The 26,520-nt window shown below is 26.9% G+C and overlaps 1 protein-coding gene across 2 annotated transcripts in view; it reads right to left on the bottom strand.

The window, feature by feature from the left end:
* LOC114124772 (uncharacterized) overlaps nucleotides 1-25,905 on the bottom strand; it is a 119,481-nt gene extending 93,576 nt beyond the window's left edge. Inside the window, exon 1 of one of the 2 annotated variants that reach the window (XM_050205336.1) lies at nucleotides 24,882-25,905. In XM_050205336.1, coding sequence (XP_050061293.1) covers nucleotides 24,882-25,508 — 627 coding nt within the window. In that variant the 5' untranslated portion in view covers nucleotides 25,509-25,905. The remainder of the gene's footprint in view (nucleotides 1-24,881) is intronic. The other variant, XM_027988140.2, reaches the window with a different exon arrangement.
* Between the last annotated feature and the right edge of the window lie 615 nt (nucleotides 25,906-26,520).

Here is a 26,520-nt window from a genome sequence, read left to right as displayed (position 1 = left end):
AAACTCGGACATAACTATATACTAAGCAACTACGTATATAATAATAATAATAATAACAATAAGTGAGGCTAAGGTATTTCGATGCACTTTGCATTGTTTTCCGAAACTACTACGCGATTCCCGTGTAGGTAGTATATTATATTTGTATTTTTACAGCACTTTTTTACGGGGATAATTCAACAGTTTACGTGGGCTACATTGTTGTATTACACTACCATCTACCGTGTACACCCCATTGTACGATTGTATATACATTTTCACACATGATTATAATTTATTCGTTTCACAAAAAAATATATATATATATTTTGTATGTAAACATTTTGTATGAAATAATTTAACAATTTTATTTATTCATATCTGGTTCTTACTTTTTGTTTACTAATAATATTCACGTTTTACATACTATATAAATCAGTTTTTAAATATTAAAATTTCGCATGTTTTCTTACTTCTCCTGTGTATGAAAAACACATATTCTACAATGCGATCATGAATTAACATGAATGAATAAATTATAAACAGTACAATAAATTAGATGTACGGTAAGACTTGGAACGTATCAATGTCTCGACGTGTAAAATTGACATTATAAACTCAATGCCATCAAAATCAATAGTGTTACCTATCAATAAATATTAATATATAATAATAATTAGTTAGTAATTGTATCTATATAATATATAAGGGTGTAATTGGCGAAAATGTCATTTAAAATTTGGAGATTGTGTTCAGTTTAATATAATTATATCATTCATTCGTTCACTTGATTTTTTATCCGTGAATATTCTAAACAATTTAAAAGCAAACGAACTGTTAATAATATATTTTCCCACGAGTTAGATAAGTTTAAATTAAATTGTAAATTCAAAAAATATAATTTTTGTTTTAATGTTGTACGCTGCGCATTATGAATTTGTTGTTCCTAGTGGGTAAAGGTTTTATTTACTTACTTAACTAAACCCAGCTATAACTTCGTCTTCTGTCATATTATTACCCTAACCAGCGCACCTCGCAAGAAATCAGATATAATATTTTCATGACAGAAAACGCTTAATTAATCATCTCTGTTATCCGTCAATCGTCATTGTCAAAAAATATGCAAATGCAACTGGTAACCTTAGATTTTATTGAAGATTTTAATCCATAAAAACACGTAAGTATATAAAAAAAAAATGAAATATAAAGGCAGAGTGTTTGTAAACTAACATAAATGAACTTGTTTGAACTAATCGTTATTTTCGGATTGGTTTCATTTTATAGTGCACCAGGTACCTCAAACATTTCCTATGGACTTATAAGACATTTTTATTTGACGATAATTATAGCTAATAATACATTTTTATTATAAATCAGCATACAAATATAAATTTATTGCAAACTTCTTGTTAATCGAGTAATACTGTATTATTATTATTTCTAATTAGATCAACTATTTGGAGTTCTAGACAACTAGGACTTATATAGATAAAATTGAAAAAGTACGACGTTTCCTCCATTTCTAAAACATAAATTAACGGGTCAACCTTTTCCGGAAATGGAGTGACAGTTTGATATGATTCTATTGAGATCTAGGCGTAATTTTATCAATGTTTATTTTGTAATTTTTTAAATATTCTTATTGGCATTCTGGCAGTCCAAATATGTTGAAAATTGTTTCGTTCAATAAACCGTCAGTTACCGCTCGTAATTTTCGTACTACTTTCTACTCAAAAACATGAGTGAATTTTTTTATTCTAAGTTACTCCACAATGTGCACTTTATATTATTAATGTAAACATTTAAAATTACCATATTAACTGTAATACTGCTCCCCTAAATCATCATTAATGATTTAATAAATAAATTATTATTATTCCATCTCTCCAATTATAATTGTTTTTAATTTATATTATATCTACGAGTATAACAGTGTTATCCCTGACCTAAACTGATACGTGTTCGTCATAAAACTTATCCCGAATGATGATGACGATGATGACGAAGATTATTATATGATGAATGATGATGATGATGATGGTATAAATAATAATATCGTATACGAACATTAGCAGAAAAAAATGTCATGTAGCACAAAATATATAACGAAAGCACTGAAAACGGAGAGAGAGAAAAAGATAGAGAGGCGTGAGTTGTTCATCTCGTCTCAGCCTTGAAACAAAAGTACCTTATATTATTGGCGTCCAGCCACCGAAACAGCAGCCTCGACCGACCGATCACCTACAACACCGCCGCAACGCCCACCCGCATATACTACACCCCTGAGACCGCAGTCGTCCGGCTATACAGTACTCGGTCTCCGGGACATTATATTTTGTCGACTCGTTTATTACTCGCATGTATAGGTACGCACCAGCCACAATAATAATAATAACATATAAGGCTATGATTTTAACGCTCGCTCTTTACATTGTTTTCCAGACCTATAACTAGTAACTGCACAATGATCGTTGTAAGTAGTTTGGAACTAAAACAACAATTTTTAAATTTGAATTTTTTTTTTCATTTTTTTTGGCATTTTAGAATAACTACACTAAAATCTATTTTATTTTAAGATTTTTAATTGAAAAATTTAATTTGTAACATAATAAAAAGTTTATTACCTAATTAATTATTATTATTATTATTTTTTTTTTAATAAGAATTGTTTGAACGGATCATTCATCCATATTACGTAGAAATTGAGATCATGATTAACGATGGAAAATTAAATATTTTTTAAGATTAAAATACCATGTTGAACACTTGAAATTGTGTAGTCCTTTTTACAAATAAAATACAAGATGATGTTGGATTCAAAACTTGTTAAAAATAAAAATTGTATGTACCTAATATAAAATTTATTTTTAAGTTTTTATTTTTATTAAACTTTGCATTTTTAGAGAATTACTCAACCGTTATAATATAACTATTCGTGAACAACGAAAATACTTCATAATAATTAATATGAAGCAGTTTTCGTTAAAATTGGAATTAAATTAGAATTCATTCACATATGAATATCGTAATAATAAGACATTATATGCACGTTCATACTATTGTAATTGCAGTAGTACATTAATAGTTACGTATATTAGTCTCTAAAAATGATCGAATGCAACGATTCTTATAAATAGTAGTATAATTAAAATATATGTAATATCCTTCGTTAGGATTCTCGTATATTAGGTGTTTAGTCTCTAGAGTTATTACGTTCCATCACACGATAAAAATATTGAACTTTTTATGGGGTTGTGGGAATTGGACATTTTATTTTATTGAGTTAATACATTAAGTAAACGTATTCAAATTTGAACTATTGAACTATGAATACAATAGGACGAAAACCGGAAAAATCAAAATCTTATCAAAATGATGACATGGTAATAAGTTATGATAGTATTTTTATTTTATATGTATTGACATACTGTCCAACTTTAGGTTTCAATAATATGATTTTCATAAAAGTATTCTTATAATATTTTAAAACAGAAATTTGGAACATTGTCAATCTATTTAATATGTCAAATATAAATAAAAGTCTAATTCTTTCATTTACTTATCTATGATGAAATTATAATATACTTGTCACGCAATGAAATATTCAATTTGAAAAAATCCCCGGGAAAAGTAAAAATATATTTTTTAAACTTTTTTCGTGTATTTGAACGCATAATAAAAATTTATTTTACGAAGTCACATATAGTAGGTATGTTTTTCTATTATAATTGTGGATTTTGTGTTATTTGAAACTCCTCATTTCCGAAATAATATAATAACCGAAAAAATCACAAATTCATTTAAAGGTACAAAGAAAAAGTCTTACTATGTTTTTCTAATTTTTTTTTTAAATATCGGTTTTACACCAGTGCCACTGTAATATCATCGTGGGATACAACAAGGGATCATTAAACTTCCGGTTTTGTCAACCTCATTTCGAATATAAGTTTCCATTATTCGGTCACGTTATATAATATCTCCACTAGAAACCTGTCACGAAAAAAAAAAACATTAATATATTTTAAGGCCTCGATCGCTATAGTTCAATTTTAAATGTCAAAATCACTAACAAAACTTAATTTAAAAGTTTGTTGAGCCTCTTTTGTTAACATAAGAAACAGAAAACAACTTTAATTTTACTTCATAAAACAAACCAAAACTCAGACATACCTTGGTTTTTCGGTGTATAATTTTTGCATTGGCCAACTGATATGAAATTATTTTCAAAATAAATTCCCCTTTAAATATTATTATTATTATTATTATTATTATTACTATCGAAAATCTAAAACACATTTTCGCTAAAAACTGTAAAGTACGCGTTTCGAAGGAAACAAAAAGCTTTTACATTAACAAAAATTTTGACACGTATAATTATTTTTGAAATTCCTACTTGAATATTCCATATTTGTAAGTATTCTATAATTTTTTCAAACATTAAAATTAATTCTATTTTGTTTTAGCTATATACGTGATCGATATTTATTTTTTATCTTAGAAAATAACAATTCCACATAGGACATGTCAAATACTAAAAAAAAATTGGATTACCTATTTATTAATAATAACATACAGTCTTTAAAATATGATGAAAAATTATTCTTAGATAATTATTTTATAAGTAAAAAAAAAAAAAAAAAAAACATTTGATCCCGTCGTCAAAGACTCAAATCTCTAAATTAAAAAATTGTGTTTGTAACTGAATAATATAAATACACAATTTATTTATTTATGAATTACTAAAACTAAAGACACAGTAAGGTACTACTATATAAACACTCATATAAAATCATAATGCGCGTTATAACGTATTAGTATGTCTTAAAAAAATAAAATAAATAAAGTTTTAAACGTTCTACATATTATACATTTATGTATTTATTCACTAACGTCTACTACGTCTACTAATCACCATTTTCCGATTGTAAAAATATGATTTAAACATTTAAAAAATGAAATTCTGGCACTAGTTTCTAAATCTTTTCTTCATAAAAAAAAATATATTAATAACTATAAAACAGTATTATAATAATATATTATAATTCGCTAAACTTTCGATTTAATATTCATAAGTTCCACCTAAAAAAAATATGAATAATAACGTTTTGAAAAGGAGTTCAAACTAATTGTAATCGAATGCATATATCAGTACTTTAGATTGTTAAAATTCAAAACATTCTAAATTCGTGAATATATTAAAATTTTTACGAACTCGATTTAATTTTTTTTTGTATTCAATCCAGAGATTGGTTTTTACAAATGAAAATATTTTTCACAGCAAATGTCCTCTCCATTTCTCCCTATCATTTGATATGTCCTTGAGCTCTCTATAAGTTTTGACTCCTGCGTCTTGCATTATTTGACTGATGTATTTAGTTTATTTTAATTTTAAATACGATAGATAAATTCTAATGTTATTGAAACGTTAAGATTGAACTATATCTTCTAAGGTTAAAATTAACCCTTCAAATTTTTTTTAATTCAATAATTTCTTATAATTTTAAATTAATTTTAAAATTGCACGATCATCATGCGTAAAATTCATTTATCATAAAATCATAGGTTAGGTAAACTTAACCTAACTGGAGAAAAGTAATAAGTATATAATTGATATAAATTATAATATGATTGAGTATGTTAAAAATAAAAAGTGTGAATTTTAAATGTGTTGAGTAACGTATATAAAGAACTTAAGCTCCATTGATAATCCATATGTATACAAAAAAAACTAAATAGACTTAAATTATTTTAAATTCACTTAAATTTGTAAATTTTAAGAATTTTTAAAAAAGATTACAATATTGGTTTTCTTAACTATATTTTCTTTAAAATTTGAACAACCTTATTCTCGCGAGACATCCACTCTAATAGTTTCATATAATACTTTTAGAGATCAAAGACAATATTTTATCTTGATGTTTCTTAAAAATATTAAATAACATAATGATCGTAAGTAAACTTAAAAAGAAATCGTAAGAAATACTCGTGCATAACTATAAAAGTTTCGAAAATAGTACATTTATATAATATATATATATTGTATACTCAACATTGATATATTTTGTATAAAAGTAATACTTGCTTAATAACCTTTCAAACTGACAAAGGGAAAATCTGACTTTATTTACGAGTAATCCACAAACAAGATTTGTAACATCAATATTGACAGTAAGCCGTTTCATTCAGTGCAAGAGATTATCCTTAAAATTAATGGGCTATCGTAAAGCAGTAATGTAAATTTTGTTGTTTAAGTCTTTTTATACCATTTCTTGGGATAGGTACTTAAAAAGTAACTTCACAAGAAGATCAGATGTCAATAATTTAGCATAATAATATAATATTTTATGATATAATTATATTTTATATCATATTATGTATTAAGTGAGTGTTATATTAAATGATTAAAAGCAATGAAAACATATTTAATTTATTAAGGTAACGCTTTTATGTATTTCATTGTATTTCGTTGTTTATTATTATTTTTTTTTTTTTTTGTTCAAGAAATCCATTTAATATTCAACAATAAAAATTATAACAGGTCATTTTTCTCTCCATAAACTTTTTAATTATGATATTGTACGAGTTATATAAAATATAACAATATTACTTATCAAACATAATATTAAAATTATAATTATTCAGGATATGTTTTTCCTATTGCAAAATATTCAAGTTTAATGGAGGACGAACATAAAAAATACTCATAAACTCATAAACAACTCGCAAAATAATAAAAGCATCAATATCAAATTTAATTTTGTTGAGACAGATATTCAATGGGTGATATTTGATTTCCCTCCCCTCAGGTGATAAGTTTTGGAATTATAAAAGTATCTCGCAATAAATTTGATGTATATATAAATTATTGTGATAAAATATTGGTTAATTTTTAGAGATATACTAAACAGAAAAATAAATGCGTATTAATGTATAATTATTTAAATAAAATGCACGATTTCAAAAGATTCTACACGAAGTATTTGGAACTTTTTTACTGCAACTAATCAATTAGTGATCATAATGTAGTAGTAGCAAAAATAATAAATGCAATGCATCTCTGAATTGACAATAGTCAACATATTTCAAAATTTCATCATTCAAGAATAAAATTTATTGGGCCTTTTTACTACATCAAAATTCAGCAAAACATTATTTAGACGACCAAAATAAGCTTTGAAAATTTAATGTGTATTTTGTATTTACCAAAATATCACAGAATATTATAGACAAATAGACAGTAAATTATAATATAGCCCAGAAGAAAACTCAGTATGCCATGTTGTGTATAGCAGCACTTGCTGCTAATATGTTTGATAAATTAATTTGGCTGTATATATGCTGTGTATTTATCTAATAGTTCTAATTTATAGACCAACAGTAAACAGTGTCTATACATCATGTTTATAATAATTGAATGTCAATATTTTAAGTTCCTTTCGTTTAATTTTAATTATATATTTCAATAAGTTTGTTCCTAACTTTGGTCATGTACATCTTTGACTAGTTCAAATTGATATGAAATGTGTGTATGGTTGATTGGTTGATACAACCATTTATAAATAATAAGTAGGTAATCATTTTCAATTATCACAAAGAAAACAACCAAGTATCTTTTAAAATTTGCCAAAAAATGTAAAAATAATTGATTTGGCAATTAAAAAAATTATCTAAAATTATTTCTAAGATAAGTTCCTACAAAAATAACTATTGAAATACTATAGAATAGTTTTGATAGCACGATAAAAAAATATAAAAAAATGAGAACTCATTTTCAAATAATGTATACTTTTTAAATAATGTCTTCATTATGACAGACCAATTATAATATGTATTATTATATTCGTAGGTATATATATATTATATTTGAAATTACAAGGATTGAATTCGAAGACTTAAGTGATTGATGAATAATTTTATTTTTATAAGTTTTTATGGTAGTTACACTTGATTTCACGATAACTACGATGATCAATATTCATTGATGTATTAAACATATTTTGAACACACACTCGATTAATACAATATAATATTATTATTTATCACTGGCGTGATTGTCAAAAACTATTTAAATTTGAAAAATATAAAATTATTATTGAATTGCGACGAACAATACAATAAATATACTATATTGTGATTCATTAAATATTTGAAGAGAATATAGGTCGACATTTTGTTCGTGCATTATCAAAAAAAAAAAAATGTTATTCATGAATAAATAAACAGTAAAGTTTGCAATATCCATTTTTTTTTTTTTGTACACTTATCAAATGTATATTTCAATGAATGTATTATTAAAATATATTTATATGTTGAGGCCTGACTACATACTATGAGCACAAAAATAAACGTCCACCGCTCTTAAAATTAAAACTCAGATATTAGGCTGCAGCATATGTGTTGTATGGTCTATGAAAAGACCTACATAATGTTCGAATCGTAAAATGATGGGCAAGTAGGGGTTACCGATCTGCTGTACATTAGGTAACGAGCAGGTCACTGTAATGAATGATCTATTAAATTTGTGTTTAATGATATAGATATCATTGTGTATAATAAACGTTTCCAAGAGAAGGCGAACAGTCAGCCTAGAATAATTTATACCAATTATATAAGTTATTTATTTTACTATTAGTATATAATTGTAGCAAATTTTTTCCTAAAACATTGCATTTATTATATAACTAATAATTAAATATTAAAATATCATATATTTATATAACGCATAATTGTTATTAAATTGTAAGCTCATACAGGCAGTAAGTCGTACTATGGTAAAATTATGTGAATAAATTCATGAAATAAGTATGCAATAGATTAAAATAAATCTAAATGTTTTAAAAATGACATGGTGTGAATAATAAATTAACATACCTACGTAATATTTTCAAATTCCCATGAATATTATTTTGGACATAGAAACAAATAATTCAAATTCATATTCTTTGTTAAAAATATTAATTTTCGTGCAAATTAGAATTTAAAAATATTTATAAAAATACACGTTCTTTATACATTTATTAGATTTGCTTAGTTTTAGTATGAAATATTTATAATGAACCTTCTAAATGTTCAAGCTTGATGTATGTAAATATAAAATTTTATTAGTTTATTACTACCAAATAATGTTGACAACATATTTCAAGCTCTGAACACTAATAAAAAATAGCAATGTACAATTACGATCAATATTTTCTTTAACTCCGATCAACGTGACATTTCACTGTTCTTTTATATTCTTTTTAGAAAGTTGATGCCAATAGTTGTAAATAACAATAACTTGCTCAACTTTAACTTTTAAGGTTACCTAATTAAACAATCTAACGAATTATAATTACAATTAAAATAATATGAAATTTCAAAATTCATGATTTGAACAAATGTTTGTTGGCAGTATTGGCACGAATAATTTTTAACAAATTAACAAGTGCCTTGAACTCAACACTCAGCAGTACCTATCATAAATCCAGACAAAGATGATCATTAGATTTTTATAAAAATTTCCTAACATGGGAAATCTTCTAAATATTCAAAAATAAATATTGTCGGAAATTTTGAATTGTTATATATATAATATTTCAGATATTAGCCAGTATATTATGTTAAATATAAATGACAATAAATGAAAATTTTGCGAATATTACATAAATTACATAACTTTTTTAAACGTCAATTTATCTAAGTTTTGATATTGTATGGTAGCCCAACTTTAATTTTCTAGAATTTTCCATGAATTATATTTTTTAATTAAACTACACAACAACTAACAACAAAAATATAGACATACATTTAATTTTTAAATGTTAATTTAACTTTTTAATTTTAACTTTAGTTCAAACCATCACACATATAACCCTTTAAGAAAAAACATATGTTTGAATGTCCTTTGGAAACACCTGCAAACTACTGAGCTTATGATGGGAAAAATAATATTAAGTATGGCTTATACTCTACAGTTGGGACACTGTACGAACATTATATTATACAGGTATTTGTGGTGCGAACTTCATCGGCAACATCTTGCCAGTAAAACCTATAAATAACTTAGCAAGATAAAAATACATATTTTTAGTGTCGCTCGAGAATCATCAATATGGGTTAGATTATTTTAAGTAAACGATTTTTAATACATGAAACATAATATATTCAGTGGCATAAATTGGAATTTTTTCCGAGGTGGGAGGAAAATTATACAAATATAAAAAATAGTTAGAATATATTTTTCTTAAAAGTATAGAGGTAAAAGAGGTAACGAGCTTCTATCTCTCAAATAATTTACCAGCAAAAAATGTAAACAGGAAAGCACAAGAGAAGTCCTTAAAGTTTTGGGAAATTATAAAATTAGTGAAAATATGTATATAAGTTATACAGTAGGTTCTAGGGTATTATCCGTATTTTATAATCTATATTCATCTAAATGTTCACATTTACGCTTCCATTCGGTAGTCAAAAAAATAATTTGTTTAAAGCTTTTAAGTTAAAATATTTATTCTTAATTCTCTAATTAATTCAATAACTTAATTAGATTAGTTGGCCATTGTAAACTTTCAGAGAATCTATACACTAACTAATAATTTATTAGGCCATTAAAAGGTATGAAAAAAAAACCAGGAATAGTATGATAAATTAGTACAAAATGATTAATTATTTAAAACAATTTTTCTGTCACACAAGCTCTGATGAGTAATGTACTGATGTATGATCTGAGTGTTAATTCAAAATAAAAAAATAATTAACTTTTTATTAATAGATTTAAATTAATATGATTAGTCAACCATAATATTTAGTGATGACTAAATATAGTTCTAATCATTTGCTAACTAAATTTATTCAAGTTTATTTACCTCTGATAAACATTTTATTTTAAGTCTATTTCATTCTGTCATGAAGTTATTATATACCCAGATGATATTGTGATATGTATTTTTGTCCCTACATTATAATCTTGATATTTTTTTTTTCGATTTAATACACTGTAAATCTACAGTACACCGGTAATCACCGGTACACTTTATTCCAAGGAAGTAGTTAAATATATATTTAAGTAGTCAATATATGAATTTTTTCTATTAAAAAAAAAAAAAAAAAAATCATATAAGTATAACACGAGAACAGCAATTGAAGATGATCAAAATATTGCAAGGAAATTTACTATTTTAGATACTAATAAGTAATAAGTAAAAATTAATAACTATTAGAAACTGCTTGAAAAAAAATCAATTTTTACTTATCAGAGAATTTCAAAAAGTATTTTGCTTTGGAATAAACAGTTTAATTTAAAAAAATAAATATATATATATAATAACAGTAAAAATATTATAAACATTTTTAAAAAATGTTTCCATAAACGTGAATTATTTTTTAAATTATCAGAATCTTACTTTAAATAGATCAATCGGTTATTTATTTTCAAATTATAAATTTAAAGAAAATATGAAAAAACAATATTATTATTTACCCGACATTTATGAACAAGGTAAAATCAAGAAATTCAATAGTACAAAATATATGCATTTATTCAAAGACTAAAATAGAATAACTCAATGCAGAGTTTAAAAAAAACCTCAAATATTTATATTCATTGTTTACGGAAAGAAAAAAAAACACATTTAAACGCATAAAATGATAGAACACTTTTAAAACTTTTATTCTATAACCGTCGGCCGTCGGTTTATGCAAAATTAATTCTAGCAAGCCTCGTAAAATTAATAGTCGCACTAAATTATTTTAGCAAACGTCACGAGAAAACGATTTTTTACTACTACAATGCAATAATAATTAATATCGTGTGAATAGTTTTAAATACCAATAGTTTAAAATTCCGGGAATTTATAGACGCCCCTTACCCCACTGAAGAAGACAACTATGGCAGTGACGACGATATGATTAATCGTAATAAAAATCGATTGATTTATACGTTATACCATATTATATTACTATATGATCGATGAAAACGTGAACGCGCGTGTAAAAATCTACAGTGCCGGACACCGGTTTTGTTTTAATAAAGTTCGTGTAAAAGCGTTTAAGTATTTTTACTGTCCGTACGGAGCATAGTATAATATTGAATAGGTAGGTATATAGCAAAAAAGCCGCAGCTTTATATTACATTATGACAGTCGGAAGGTTTACGAGGTGCGAAGTATGGCCATAAAATGTCGTTTGGTCACATGCAGTTGCGAGTCTGGGTTGATGAACAGATATTTTATTGGACAGAGTGTTTAATAAAATTAATAATGAAAGTAAATTGAAAAGTCTTAGTAGAAACGTGGCAGAAATATTTTATTAAACATTCGGCGGCAATCGTTTAAACCAGAGGTCTCCAGCCTTTTTATTTTATAGCGGACCGAACCTGAGATACGTTTCGAGATCATTGGTTTTAGATTGTTTAGAAAAAGATAGAGAGATAAGATTTATTTTATTATCTACCGTTTTATTATTTTATTTAACTATGATTTTATAATCTTTTTGCTACAATTTGTCATAAAAAAATCAAAGTTGTTTATAAATAAAGTCAAATCTTATTTCTTTAGAATATTAAAATCTGTTCTTGACTTTATTATTAAAATCAATTATATTCATAATAATGTTTCGTTCAAAATATTATAGTATTGCTAATGGAGATGATTTTATTATTCTCAATTTACTAGCCTTATACTAGGTAAATAAAAATGTTTCTCTTTTTTAAAACTAAAATTAAAAATTATTTTTTTATTTAAAACTATTTTTAATTTAGAAAAACACCACATTTTTCCCCTGCAGAAAGCATAGGTATTGTAATTTGAGATGAAGATTTTCAATAGCTATATACTTTCACCAGTTAATGGCTTAGTAACGTTTTAAAATTATAAAATAGTAATAACTAAATGGCTCAACTCAAGTGGTTGTAAGCTCAATTCTGCTTATCTTGTAATTTGGTTTTAAGTTTTTAACTGCCAAAATATGAGTACCTGTTCATTAATTTAAAATTGTTTTAACGATTTGTGATACGACCAAAGTTGCACAATAAATAAATTTAGCTGAATAAATTTATAAAGATATCATATCTAGAAAAAAATATGTATAGTTTTTTCCTAAATAAAATACAAAATTACATTAAACTTAGTTGTTCTAATCAACAGTAACAATTATTTGATTCTATACCTATTTAGATTTAACATATTATTTGATTTTCAAAAAAGACTACTTAAATAAAAACATACATTTTTACAGCTAAATATTAAAACAAGATCAAGGACACAATTTATAAAATTTGGTAATTAAACTCTAGTGATTAAATTTTAAGACATCTCACCGTAAAATTACTATGAACTGACTGCCTATAATAATATTATAAATTTTTTTTATAATAATTATAATAATACAAAAAAAATAAAATAACAATTTAATTCGATAAATATTTTATAATTATTGTTAATAATAATTACATTTAAATTTTTTTTATCTCTTAATACTTAAGACAATTTTATATCCACAAAATCTCATAACTAAATACATTTTCGAGAGTGCCAATCCTAATCATGTATTATATGTATAACAATATGCGCAATTTGTTTTAGAAGTAGGTAGTATGGTGACGAAATGAAAAGATAAATCAGTATTATTTAGTCTTATTAAGTTTTTATTTTCTAATACTTTATAAAATAAAATACTAAATAGTTTTTGAACTAAAAGAAATGTTTTAAACTCGTGAATATATTATATTTAAGTTTTAAATTGTATTTTTCATAAAAATTAAACGAATTTAAAGTTCGTGATTAAAATATAATGAAAGTATCTATTGTGAAACAAAATACTATTCATTTATTTTAACTTGGTATAAACTTGATTTTATACTATTCAAATTAAAAACTTAAAGTGATATTTCAGTCTGTGGATAATTTAAATAGGTAATAAAATATTTAATATTAATTCTAAATATTTTTATTAGTTTAATTTTGATAGTGCCTATAGTGTTATATGTTATTTTCATTAAATTGACTGGAAATGTATTACGTGTTTACTGAGCATACGACTTGCAAGTACATTTTTCTAATGACTTTTTAATGAGTAGGATTATACGTATATAGGATATTTCTGAAATGAATGAGGTCGGTAGTATAAACGTACTAGCTGCGATGGCCCAATATAAATATTTTTGACATTTTTTACTTATTTTCAAAATCTAGGTTTATTAAAATTATTTTTAATAATGTATTTTTTTGCAAAATTCTCAGCTTTTAGTGCGTTTTTAATTCTCAAGTTTTCAGCTAAAAAAAAAAATTGTGTTTATACTTTGTATAAGAATTCTGCAAGATAAACAGTGGTGAAATATATTTGTAATCATACATACATTATTACTTATTAGTTATTACTTATTAGTGAACATTGTATTTTACATTATAAAATTAAAAATAATTATAATCAAATATTATAGGTACTTTATTTTTTAAATCCATTTGTATCTATTTATCTACAAGATTTATTCAATGGGACTATCGAAAATCATTGTGATATCTCGATTCATTTGAGAATTTTGCAAAAAATACGATGTAAATGTTCATTTTTACACTTAACATAATATTCTAAAAATAAATTAAATAAACCCAATTTTTTTATGATAAGAAAATTATTTAAAAAAAAAAAATCTTTATTGGAATACCGCAATGAGTACGCTTATATTACTGACCTCATTTATTTCAAAAACACCATGTGTATAGATCGTGTATTTTATTCATTTGTGGTTTTAATTACTGTTTTTAATTTTTTTTTATATATATATATAGATATTATAAATATATATAGATATTTATCAAACTTTTGGTTTGAAAAATATTTGTTTTAATATTATACCTAAAGTATTATTTTTCTCTGAGATAAAATCCATTGCGAAGTTTATAAACACGGTTTTTTAGTATTATGTATACAATGTTTAAAACTTAAACTTTCATCAATCTCAGAATCATAAATCTGTTTAGTTAATCTTGAAAGAGCATTAAATTTACAATTCATAGTACAAAAATGTTGGTTTTGAATTAAAATTGCTAGTTGTACAATTGCACACAGTTTCATTTTGGCTAATCTTGACATCGCAATGAAATACTACACAAAATTGTACCAGATATTAAATAATATAACAAAACTAATTTGATTTAATTAACCTAAATATCTGTACTAATATAAATGAAAATTATAGAATATTATATTGAAAGTAATGCAATATTATTAAATTAATAATATAGTTGATAAGATATTATGTATGTACTTAAATAGTTATATAATATTTTGAATCTTTTAAAACTTTTTGATAAATTAAAAATTACGTATATTCATGGCGATTCTACATATACATATACATATTCTACAACACTATTCAATATACTATCGGATTACGATGACTTCCAAAAATGCGTTAATGATATTATTAACTGACTATAATATTTAATAATATTATAAACATAAAAAATTATTATTATATATTATATAAGAATATAAAATATCATTTCAAGAGGGTGAAAAGTACACCTTTTTTAAGAAATAATCGAAAGTTTAATTAGCCATTATATATTAACCTAACCTGTAGTGAATAGTGAACGATTAATTGTTACATATTTAGTATGTATGTGCACTTGATATTAGTAACATATTATTAAAAAATAAATAAATTATTTGGCTCCTATATGTGTCATAAAAATATTTTAAGGAATTTATACCTTAAAACTATACGTGATTGAGCCTATTTAGAATCATAAATAATAGAATTTTAATTCTGTAAAAATATTTGAGCTCAGTTTTATATCTATATTTAAATAACTGTTTGAAAAACGCTAAAGCAAAAAATCAAACTTTAAAAAATAAAAATAAGATTTTAATACATTTTTAATTGAATTATCAAGAATCCATTTCCACAGTTACCTAAAAAAACTAAAATGGCCAAAAACTCATTAAATTATTTAAATTATGTTACATTAGTAGAAAGGTTGGTGTAATTATATTAATTTCTGTATATTTGAATGAAATTAATAAAAAAAAAAAACCAATACCTACCCTACATCTAAATTTGACTAAATTTGTATCGACCATTATATTATATTTTCTTTTAAAAATATCAAACTATTATGTTAAGATTTACACTTATAGTGAATCGCTATTTCAATATTAACATCAGTAACTGACAAATAATGAGTATTAGCTGATGAAACAGATGAAAAAATACTTTTGAAAACAACATAACCAGAAAAATGCTTTGAATTACCAGTGGTGAATTGATTGGATTAAGTTTCGTGAAAGATGTGTCTTTTAAATGCTTTCCTTAATTTAAGCTTTATTATGATGAAAAAAAATTAAGCTTTATAGTAAAAAAATCATATAAACATATAATAACAATTATAATATTTCGATAATGTTATACATCAGAGTAAGATAACAAAAACAATATTTTTAGGAGATTTCCTAGCTAACTTTTACGTAGTGTTTTAGTTAATGAAAATAGGCTAAACTAACCCAACTTGAGTTTTCCCAAAATAAATATACCAGGACCCAACTCATGTACTCGATAAAATACGTCGAGACCCAATCCATACTATTTTTGAAATTTAGGACCCAGCTCAAAATTATCTGTCATTTCAGTTGTTAAAGGAAACAGAAAAATTTTGATCAATCCATGTATTTGAAAATAAGAAACTGATTGCATCGCTTATAAAATCCTTCGTTTACGTTCTTTTATTTACATTTAACTTAATATCATTCATATTTTAAATAATTTTATAATATATGTTACAAATTTTCAGCATCTTTAAGGACTGCTGATTAGAAAACGACGTGGGTGGCTAAATAAATATTCAAAAAAAATGTTTATATATTATTATGTGATAGATTAACAATACTGTTTAAATTTTATCTCAAAAAAAATTTAAAAAAAATTAATTAATTGATAGTTTTCGTTATTTGTCTAGATATACAAAAATTACATCGTATTCGGAATTTTACCCATCAGTTTCCGATAAATATAAGGAAAGGAGAGAGTTTAAATTCACAAATCTCTCCACATTAAGCACCCCACTGCACGGACAGCAACAAATAGCACCAGGAAATGGGAGGCTCAATTTGTATACTACTCACACGTCGTCATATATCATTATACTCTCGACCACCGGTCCCTATGGTATATTGTTAAGCATTTGCAATGGTACATATATGATAATATGCACAACAACAGAACGCACAATAGTAAAACTAGTTTCTGTTTGATTGTATGATTGTCGACTGTCGTCATCAAATCGTCATTGTTTATCCCTGTCCTACACTCTTACCACACGACACACACACACTCATAAGAATACCACACCAAACAAATCTTTGACACGCGATGCGCTGTACAATATTATAATATTACACTCAAGAGAAATCGTTTTGTGCGTTATTATCGTTTTTGTTATTATTATTATTGTAAAAGATAATAAGCACAATTGCACGCAAATACGTCGAGAGTATGCGATTAACGTTTCAATGTATTGTGCGTTTTCAAATTAAACCGATTAAACTTATATCAAATGTCATGACTGTGGCAGATTACCGAGTTTCCAGAGACTATATTGTTATAAATATCATTGAACATTACAATCTCTTCGGTTAATATTATTCTTGGTAAATACGACCACATTGCTACATGGCTCACTTCAACATGATATAATATCATGATGTTCTCGATCCTCAAATATGTTTTGAAAATAGGACGGATTCAACGGCGACAATATGGATATTCCTTATGAGTTGTTCAAATTGCAGTTAAAAAAAATTAAAAATCGTTAATCACAATTTTTTTTTATAAGCGTTTATATTTCAATTTTTTACGAAATCTGTCGAAATCGCGAAAATTTGCAACTAATTTTGAAGTTGAAAAATCATAAAATTTGTTGTGTTCATAACTAAGGATTAAAATTATAACACTAAGTTTTTCATAAGTTTTCCTTCAAGTAGCTATAGAGAAAACTCGAAGCATCATTATAGGAAAAATTTTAAATGCGTTAGAGTTTTAAATATTTACGAAATAGCATAACGATAACGATTTATCCTCAAATGATTTTAAATATTTGTTATTATTCTAAAAATATAAGTCGTAGATACTTGAAAATTTTACTAGTTATTTAGATTGGCATTTTCTTTACATGATTTAACTTTCAAAATATTTTGAGTTTTTTTGAGCTATTTATAGACGACTGAAATTTTAAATTTTTCTGAAAATTTTTTTTTGAATTGTCGATAAAGATTTTTTGCCTAATCAAAATGATTGAAAATTGAATACAAAGTTCCTCATAAGTTATTCTTGTAGTAATTAAAAAATTATAAGAATATAAAATAAATATAAATAGGCACAATTTTTTTTTATTAGCATTTGAAGTTCAAATATTGACAAAAATTTGTCAAAACCATGAATATTTGCAAATTATTTTGTAGATATAATTCATAACAATTTTTGTATACGTAGCTAAGAGTTTAAAATTCAACACGAGATTTTCCATGAGTTAAGCTTATAGTAATTATAAAATAACTTAAGTTCTGGTGTATTCAAGCCATTAAAAAATAAACCCCCTTTTTCATTAACTATTCGAAATGATATCCTAGGCTGACATATCATCTTCGTTCAGAATCGTTTTTCGTATACAATGATACCCATCATTGGATTCAAATGTAACACTCCTATAATATATAATAATGATCCATACGGCACCTAATGTACAGCAGAGCGGTACCCACTTACCCACTTTTTTTTTTGATTTTGCTATTATTATTATTTATTTATTTTTATTCGCTATTGTCACGTTTGATGTTTTAGTTTTTGCTCTTACTACTTCTACTTAGAGGTTATTGCTTCACTATTAATACCTTCGCTTTTTTTAGTTTACAATTATAAATATTAAAAAATATGTCAATGATTATTTACAAGAATAGAAAGCACCAAGACACTTTACAATCAAATAATATTTATACATTTTGTAATTTATTTTTTCATATTATTTTTTGCTTAAAAGTTTTCTTTCAATATTAAAGAAAATGAATGGTAAAAATAAAACTATATGATCACTATTTTGATTTTAAATAATATAGGCAGGTACCTACTAAATTGATTTGTAGTTTAATCGAGGTAATTTATATAACAATATTTACTACAAAACAAGAAAGTTATTCTAACCTTAATTAACTATTTTATTTAACTTTCTATAATGTTTGTTAACGAGGTCATTTTCACAAATCCGCCACTGTAAGCTCAAAATTAGGAACTCCAAAGATTCAAATAAATTTTTTGTTTTTAACAGCTCATTTGCTAACTTGTATCCAAACACCAGTAAATATCGTTGAATTCGATAATGAGTAAAACGTCTTAAAAATTCAAATTCAAATTAATTATAATAATTAATACGATTCTATATGACGTATAAATCCTCGGTTCTTTAAAAGGTTTTATTTTAAACTAGTTTTAAAAAGTATTAACGTTTACGAAAATATTTTTTAAACCTAATTTTAAGTCACTACAAAACCACATATTTTTTAATTAAATAATGTTTTCTATCTATTTTAATTTATTGAATTCTTCATTTTTTTTTATTATTATTATTGGTGAGATTTATTTTTCTGATATTAATAATATGATATGCTAATAACATTTTGAACGAGTAGTTAAGTAAATAGTTAAGAACTTAGAAAAGCATTGCAGCTTCAGAAAATTTAAGAAAAAGGTTTCTAAAACAAGAAAATTAGTATATTTTTTAGGCTTAAAAAAAATCAGTTTTTATACCATAACATACATGCCTATAGGGCTATATCACTGTTATTATATTTTAGATTCAATTAGTTGATTAGTCATAACTCATAATATTATTTATTGAACTAATTAAAGGAATAATTTTTAATATGTAACCTAAAAAAACCTAAAGTTCTCAAACCGCTAACTTTTTCATTTAATTATTAAAAATTATTGATTACCACTATCATAAAAATTAAAACGCTACATCACAGGTAAAGTTCTTTTCAATGCGATTTAAAATGTTGGTAATTTTGATATAAAATATATCGAGGGAGTAAATTTGTCCCGTGCAAAACATTTTTTAACTATGTTACGCGTATATAAGACAAAGACAACACATGTGGGTATCGCTTCCTCTTAACTAATTTATTTATTTAACTATTTGTTATTTTTTACCTAACTTATCAACTTATTTTTTTCATTAAATTGCTTTCCTTTGCTTATCGTTTATTTATAATTTTAATTTTATTGTCAAACAATCTACTTTATTTTTGTAAAACATTAAGTTTTGACTTATAAACAATGTTGTTGTTATAGAGAAAAATTACACAGGATACACAGGGAAATCTTACAAATTCCGCTACACGCAAAACGTTTGCTTTACTTGTGAAAACGTGAACCACAGAAATAATTCTTTCGCGTAGACATTGTACATTCTTCCACAAACTTAGATGATAAACAATATTCATTTTTTATTTACGGAATAATAAATTCTGAACAACTTTTTATAAACTTAAACTATTTTTTTTTTTAAAATACAATTTATAAAGAATAAAAACTTAGTACCATGGGGTCACTAACAGTTAGAGCTCACAGAAAAAAATCGTTATGTTCTCTTATAACCTTCTCACTTCTGTAATTTACGAAAGCTACTAAACACTTCAGCCAACACTCAAGTAATATACAAAGGTTTTGGAATCCTTTTAATAGTTTAAATTATTTTTCGAAAAAAATACACACAATAGCAAAACCATTAGTTTTTTTTTAATTCTTGCTATTCTGAAGTATTTTCTATTGTATAAAATTATTCAATTATATGTTTCATTAGGTAGTTGATTTTGATAAGATAATCTATGATCGGAATATTATAGAAATTTAAATATAATTTAATGAAATCATACTTAATCACATAGTATTATATTAGAGTACCTATACAACAAGCATATCAATTATTTTAATATTTAATGAGCAACAGATTGAACTTTCGTTTTTATGGCCTTCTTTTCTGTTAAATATTCGTTAGATATTATTTTTACTAGGTAGATAGGTACCTGTATTTTTTTGATTTTTTGTTTATACTTTTATTGAATACGCTTATTACGATGCGCTTATATACAGCGCTTACTTGGTGCGAATGTAAATATTCAGTTACAAAAACAACTTAGTTAAGTTACTTTTTTCTATTCAGCTTTAGTGAGTTTAAAAGAAAGAAAAGAAACCGATAAATTTGAACTTGGTAACTTGATGAGCTGAAAAATTGCTATCTAGTCCAGCCTTAGTTACAAGGGCGAATCCAATGGGTGGGGGGAGGTAGTCGAAAGAGGCGATCATCCCCCAATCCCTTTAAATGTATAAGATACCTCTATGTATATAATATTATGTTGGGTGTTTCGATTATTGTTGTAGATCATCACAAGTAAAGTATTGAACAATGACAAAAATAAAAAAATATTGTTATATTGTGTAATGATTAGTGTGTTATAACTATTTTCGTTGATACATTCCATCAAAGATCGTCATCAATGATAACAAATTTTCTAATTACATGTTTTTTATCAATATTTTTACAGTAATATCATTAAAATAAAACATTTGATAAATCAATAACAATGTTTATATACGTATTATAGCTATATTACTGATACCGTGTCAATTGTCATCGATAATAACTATTTTCCGAGAAAAATATCATATAGTTTTACTCAAAAATAGACGAAAACTATAACCCAATATTATTAATATTATACTATTGAAAATCATTAACTGATTCAACACTTATATATTTTTCATAAAGATATTAATATTGACAGCGAAAATAAAATTAAAAATATAAAAAACAGATATTATAAAGTAAAAAAAAAAGTCGATTTTATTTTATAAATATATAGATACTTTTTTTATAATAAAAGTTAATATGTACATTTATAAGATCAATTTTAATTTCTGTAACTATTTTATTATTATTAATAAAACAAGTTGTTTGTATGCTATTGTTCTTTTTATTTTTCTTGGATACTTATCACCGTATAAAATCATATTTCATGTACTCAAAAATAATTTGTTGAGAATGTTTTTTTAATCCAATTTTACGCTCATATATTAATGGAGGCCAACGTAGTTTTTATTACTTTTACATACTACGAGTATGTTACAATTTAGGCAGTTGAGTTGTAAGAACACAAACAATTTTGCGCTCCTCCGCGAAACATTTCTTAATCCGCCCGCGCTTGGTTAATAATTAGCATATTTACTTCGTTTATCTCCTATAAGACCTCAGACAAAGGACGAGTAATCACAGCTCTTCATCAGCTACTACAAAAATTTAGAGAGAGACGGTACGACATATTATAATGTCCTGTAGCTTTAGTTCATACATATTTCAAAAAACGGATCTTGCTAAATGACCAGCGAATTATCTCGTCCGGTAATCGGTAAAATAATACAAACAAAATTATCGCTAATTGATGACAGTACAAACACTTTATCGTCGTATGATAATGTTGTATTATTATGTAGGTACACTGCTTTAGACAATTAACGCACAGCTGAAAGTCGTGAATATATTAATTATTACATTGAATATACGAGATTATCGTGCCGTACGGCGTACGCAATTAGTTTGGACGGACCTCACACATTCTGTTGTTTAAACACTACCCGCGACAATATCAAACACAATATTATTATAAATTAGCAGTTCTCGACCTTTTTACGTTCGATTACCGCCAACGCATTCTGAAAATCTTCACGTATCACTTAACTTAGTAAGCTCTCCTAATAAAAAAATGTATACATTGTCGATTATATGATAGGTATGGTGTGTTTATTAGGTTTGATTAGGAACTACAAGCGTTTTTTCTTCACTCACCACCTTTGAGTTTTCTCAATTGAGAAAACGTTAAGCGTACCATAGGCTGAAAAACGCTGTTATAGATAGATAATAAATAGCTATAAATTACACAATAATATATAATTGGTATTATACCTACGTTATTCATTGTTCTGTCCGTATAGTCTTAAAACAATGTTTATATTCTTATGACGTACACGAAAAAAAAAAGTGGCTCTTCAAAATCGCATACGATATTACGTATAGACGGGTGTGCCTAATGTGTTTGGTTACACCCGAAACGAAATAAACCGGCATAATTCTTTGAAAAACACTGCTCAAGGCAGTAATTTTGGACAGACAAAACAAAGTGAAAGGATGATCGAAATGGCAAAATCCAATCTTCATCAAACGCTTATTGATTAGTTAAATGTGTTACTTAAATTAATAAATTACCTATCACTACAATAATAATACAATTTACAAATACCTATACCTATTTGAAACGCAAATGGCACCTAAAAACGTTTTTGATTCATCGGTGGAATAAGACAAAAAATAATTAAAATTAATGCAGGTTTAATAATATTATAGGTACCTTATATATGATTTTATATACCTATATATTACAAACTCGATTTGAATTATAATAATATTACGTTCAAAAGACGCATATTTTTTTATTTTGATAATGGAGAAAATAAGTATGACCGACCCTTTTACATTTGAACTTATATCAGTCAATAGGAAAGTCGTATTATGTAAAATTGTAACTATACTATAACAGTGCTCTGATTTTATGTAAATGCATATTTTTTAGAATGTTCCAAAAAATAGCCAAATAAGTTACAAGTTTTTTTCATGATAACGAATGTATATAAAATTGTATTTTGCACGTCTTATACCAATTTTTAAAGGGAATGTTTTGTCTTTTTACACTTACTTAACAAGTTTTGTGTGATTTCAAGTAAAAGTTGCAATTGAATTTTGCAATGTTAATCATTGACATCAGTAGTAACTTTTTTTTATGAAATACCTAAATACCAATAATAGCAAATTATAGTTTTATAACGCTTTCAACAATTATTTTATCGATTTGCTTAGCCTTATAATGATTATAAATTTATTTATATTTTTTACATCTCAAATAATGTAAAACCATTTTTTTAATAAATTGTATAGGTAACTAATGTCTATAGTAAAAAAAATAATAATTAAAAATGATAAACTTTTTAAATTATTTTTTTACTTATTATTATTACATAATATCATATTATAATTGAGTATTTTGAATGCTATAAAATTCAAGCTCTGGTTAAAAATATTTGCTTCAGGTGTTTCTTATTTTAAGTATAATTATTTTCAATAGAGGAGATAAATTTATTGTTTAGTTCGATTTTTAGAACTATAATATTATTATTGCAATGCTAATAATATTACCAAAGACAGATTTTTGAATAAATAGCATTTTGCAAGTGTTTTTCAGAAGTTATGTTTTTCAGATAACATAATATAGATAAAAATAAAAACGTGTATATATATGACAATCTCATTCCTAAACTTAATATTTTTATAAAAAAATTAGGTGTCACATCAGGACTATAATAAAAAGTGATGTGAACATATTTTTTATTTTGGAGATAAGCAGTAGGTACAATTCGATCAGTCGTTTATGACTTTTATCAGTTGATAATAATATTTTAATGTCGTTCACCTGAAAAAACTAAGTTTTCATATGCTATATGCATGAAAAATGTACGATTTTTACGGTTATCGTAGACTTAATAAAAAATAATAAATTAAAACTCCTACACGTTGTAACTACTGTATAAATCTATATATAAGTACACCAACTATCATTCAAAAAACCTCTCGTGTTGCAAAACATTGACAATTTAAACGATATTTACGGAAGTATTGAATTTTTTATCGTACAAAAAAAATTAATTGTTATAGCTTTAAGACTTTAAAATCTATTCTTTAACATCGGACTTCAAACTCACGGAGGTTTTCGCATGCGTCGACGACACTATATTATGTACCTACGTATATTATATCATAAAACGGACTCACTTCGGCGAACGATTTTTTAGTGTACTCATTGAGAGCGGTCGTCCACTCGCCGAGAAGATAGTCCATGGCCGACGGTTCGCTGCCGGACGCGGCTACGTCGTACAGCCACTTTAACACGTCGTTCGTCCAGCGGACAGCGTCCGGATCGTTGCCGGTGGCCGCGGGCGGCGTTCGACGTTGGTGCTGCGGGTGGTGGTGGTGGCTGTACGCTTGCTGCTGTTCCGACGAGAACGCTTTGTTGGCGGCCGCCGCGGCCGGAACGGCGGACAGACCGGCCGCGACGCCGGCCACGGCCGCTGACGTGCGGCCCGATTTGGAGCCCAGCCTCTTCCGTGCCACCGGCGGCGTGGGCGGCACGACCCGGTGATGATGCAGCTGCGACGGTTTCCGGTCGCCGGCTGCTGCTGCATCCGGTTCCGAGCCGGCTGCGGCTGCCGTTTTAGCGGCGTTCGATTTGCGGCCGGCGTACTGGGCGACCCGACCGTAAGCGAATTTGCCGACGGCCAGCGCGGCGAAGCCGACGAGCGCCCAGCAGAACAGGTACATGATCAGCGTGTCCATTGTCTTGCTACCATCGCTTTCGAAACTGCATATGAGATCGTCGATGGTGTCGGCGAGGTCACCCATGTCGAGCCATGGCGTGCGGTCCTCGGCGGAGTGGTGCAATAGGTGGGTGCGCGGAGGTTCGTGCCCGGTCCGGTGACCGCGACGATTTTACGGTTTATTCCGATAGAACACAATTATATGTTATTATAATATACTATCGACAATATTATTATCGTGTTGTCAAAACGATGAATCGTCGTCGGTTTTCTGACTGCTGCAGAGGCGTACGGAAGGATCGTTATTTCGCGTCCGGCGGATCGTTCCACGTTCGACGGATCGTTTCACATTCGGCGGATCGTTCCGCGGCCGGTGGATCGCACGTCGACGCTGGCGCGCTGCGGTGCGGGCGGCGTCGCGCTGCGGCACGTTAAAAATAGAAACGCAGACCCGCTGCCGCCGCGTTCGTCCGGTCGTGTTGGCTGCACCGGCTACGACGACACGAGAAGTCAGAGGGCTATATTGCTCTGCAGACGACGGGAGCGGTATAGGATTACAAATATTATTTTTTTTCCCGTCCCTCCCCCTCCGACTTTCCGCCGCCCAGACAGCGTCGTGGTACTCTCCGACACACTCATACGGCACCGATAGAAATAATGCCAACGCATAGCGACCGACAATATTATTATTATTATTATTATTATACTCACGCGGCTATATATATATATTATATTGTTTTTATTAAAAATAAAAACCGGCCCGCGCATGCGCGTCTCTTAGGGTTCCTAACCGTAAGCATTTAAAAATAAAGTCGGGTTCACAGCTGCCACGCCGGTCGCGCTGGGTCGCGAAACGTCCAATAGGACGATCTCGACCCTGTAGTTCTTGTAATTTCTCAGTTTATCGTTTGTTTTTAGTTTCCATATCGTCGTAGCTGCGTACCTCGAACACGCGGCCATTACTTCGATGGAGTTCTTCACGAATCCCCAAAGTTGCGTGTCGCCCGCGAAGACGTCTAAACATACTTTGTACATATAGACAAACATAATAAATAAGCTAATCTGCAGTAGCGTGATTGCGTAGGAGTTCAAGAGTA

Source organism: Aphis gossypii, chromosome X (genome assembly GCF_020184175.1).
Source record: "Aphis gossypii isolate Hap1 chromosome X, ASM2018417v2, whole genome shotgun sequence".
Taxonomy (NCBI): Eukaryota; Metazoa; Arthropoda; class Insecta; order Hemiptera; family Aphididae; genus Aphis; species Aphis gossypii.
This window is presented reverse-complemented; position numbering and strand designations above follow the sequence as displayed.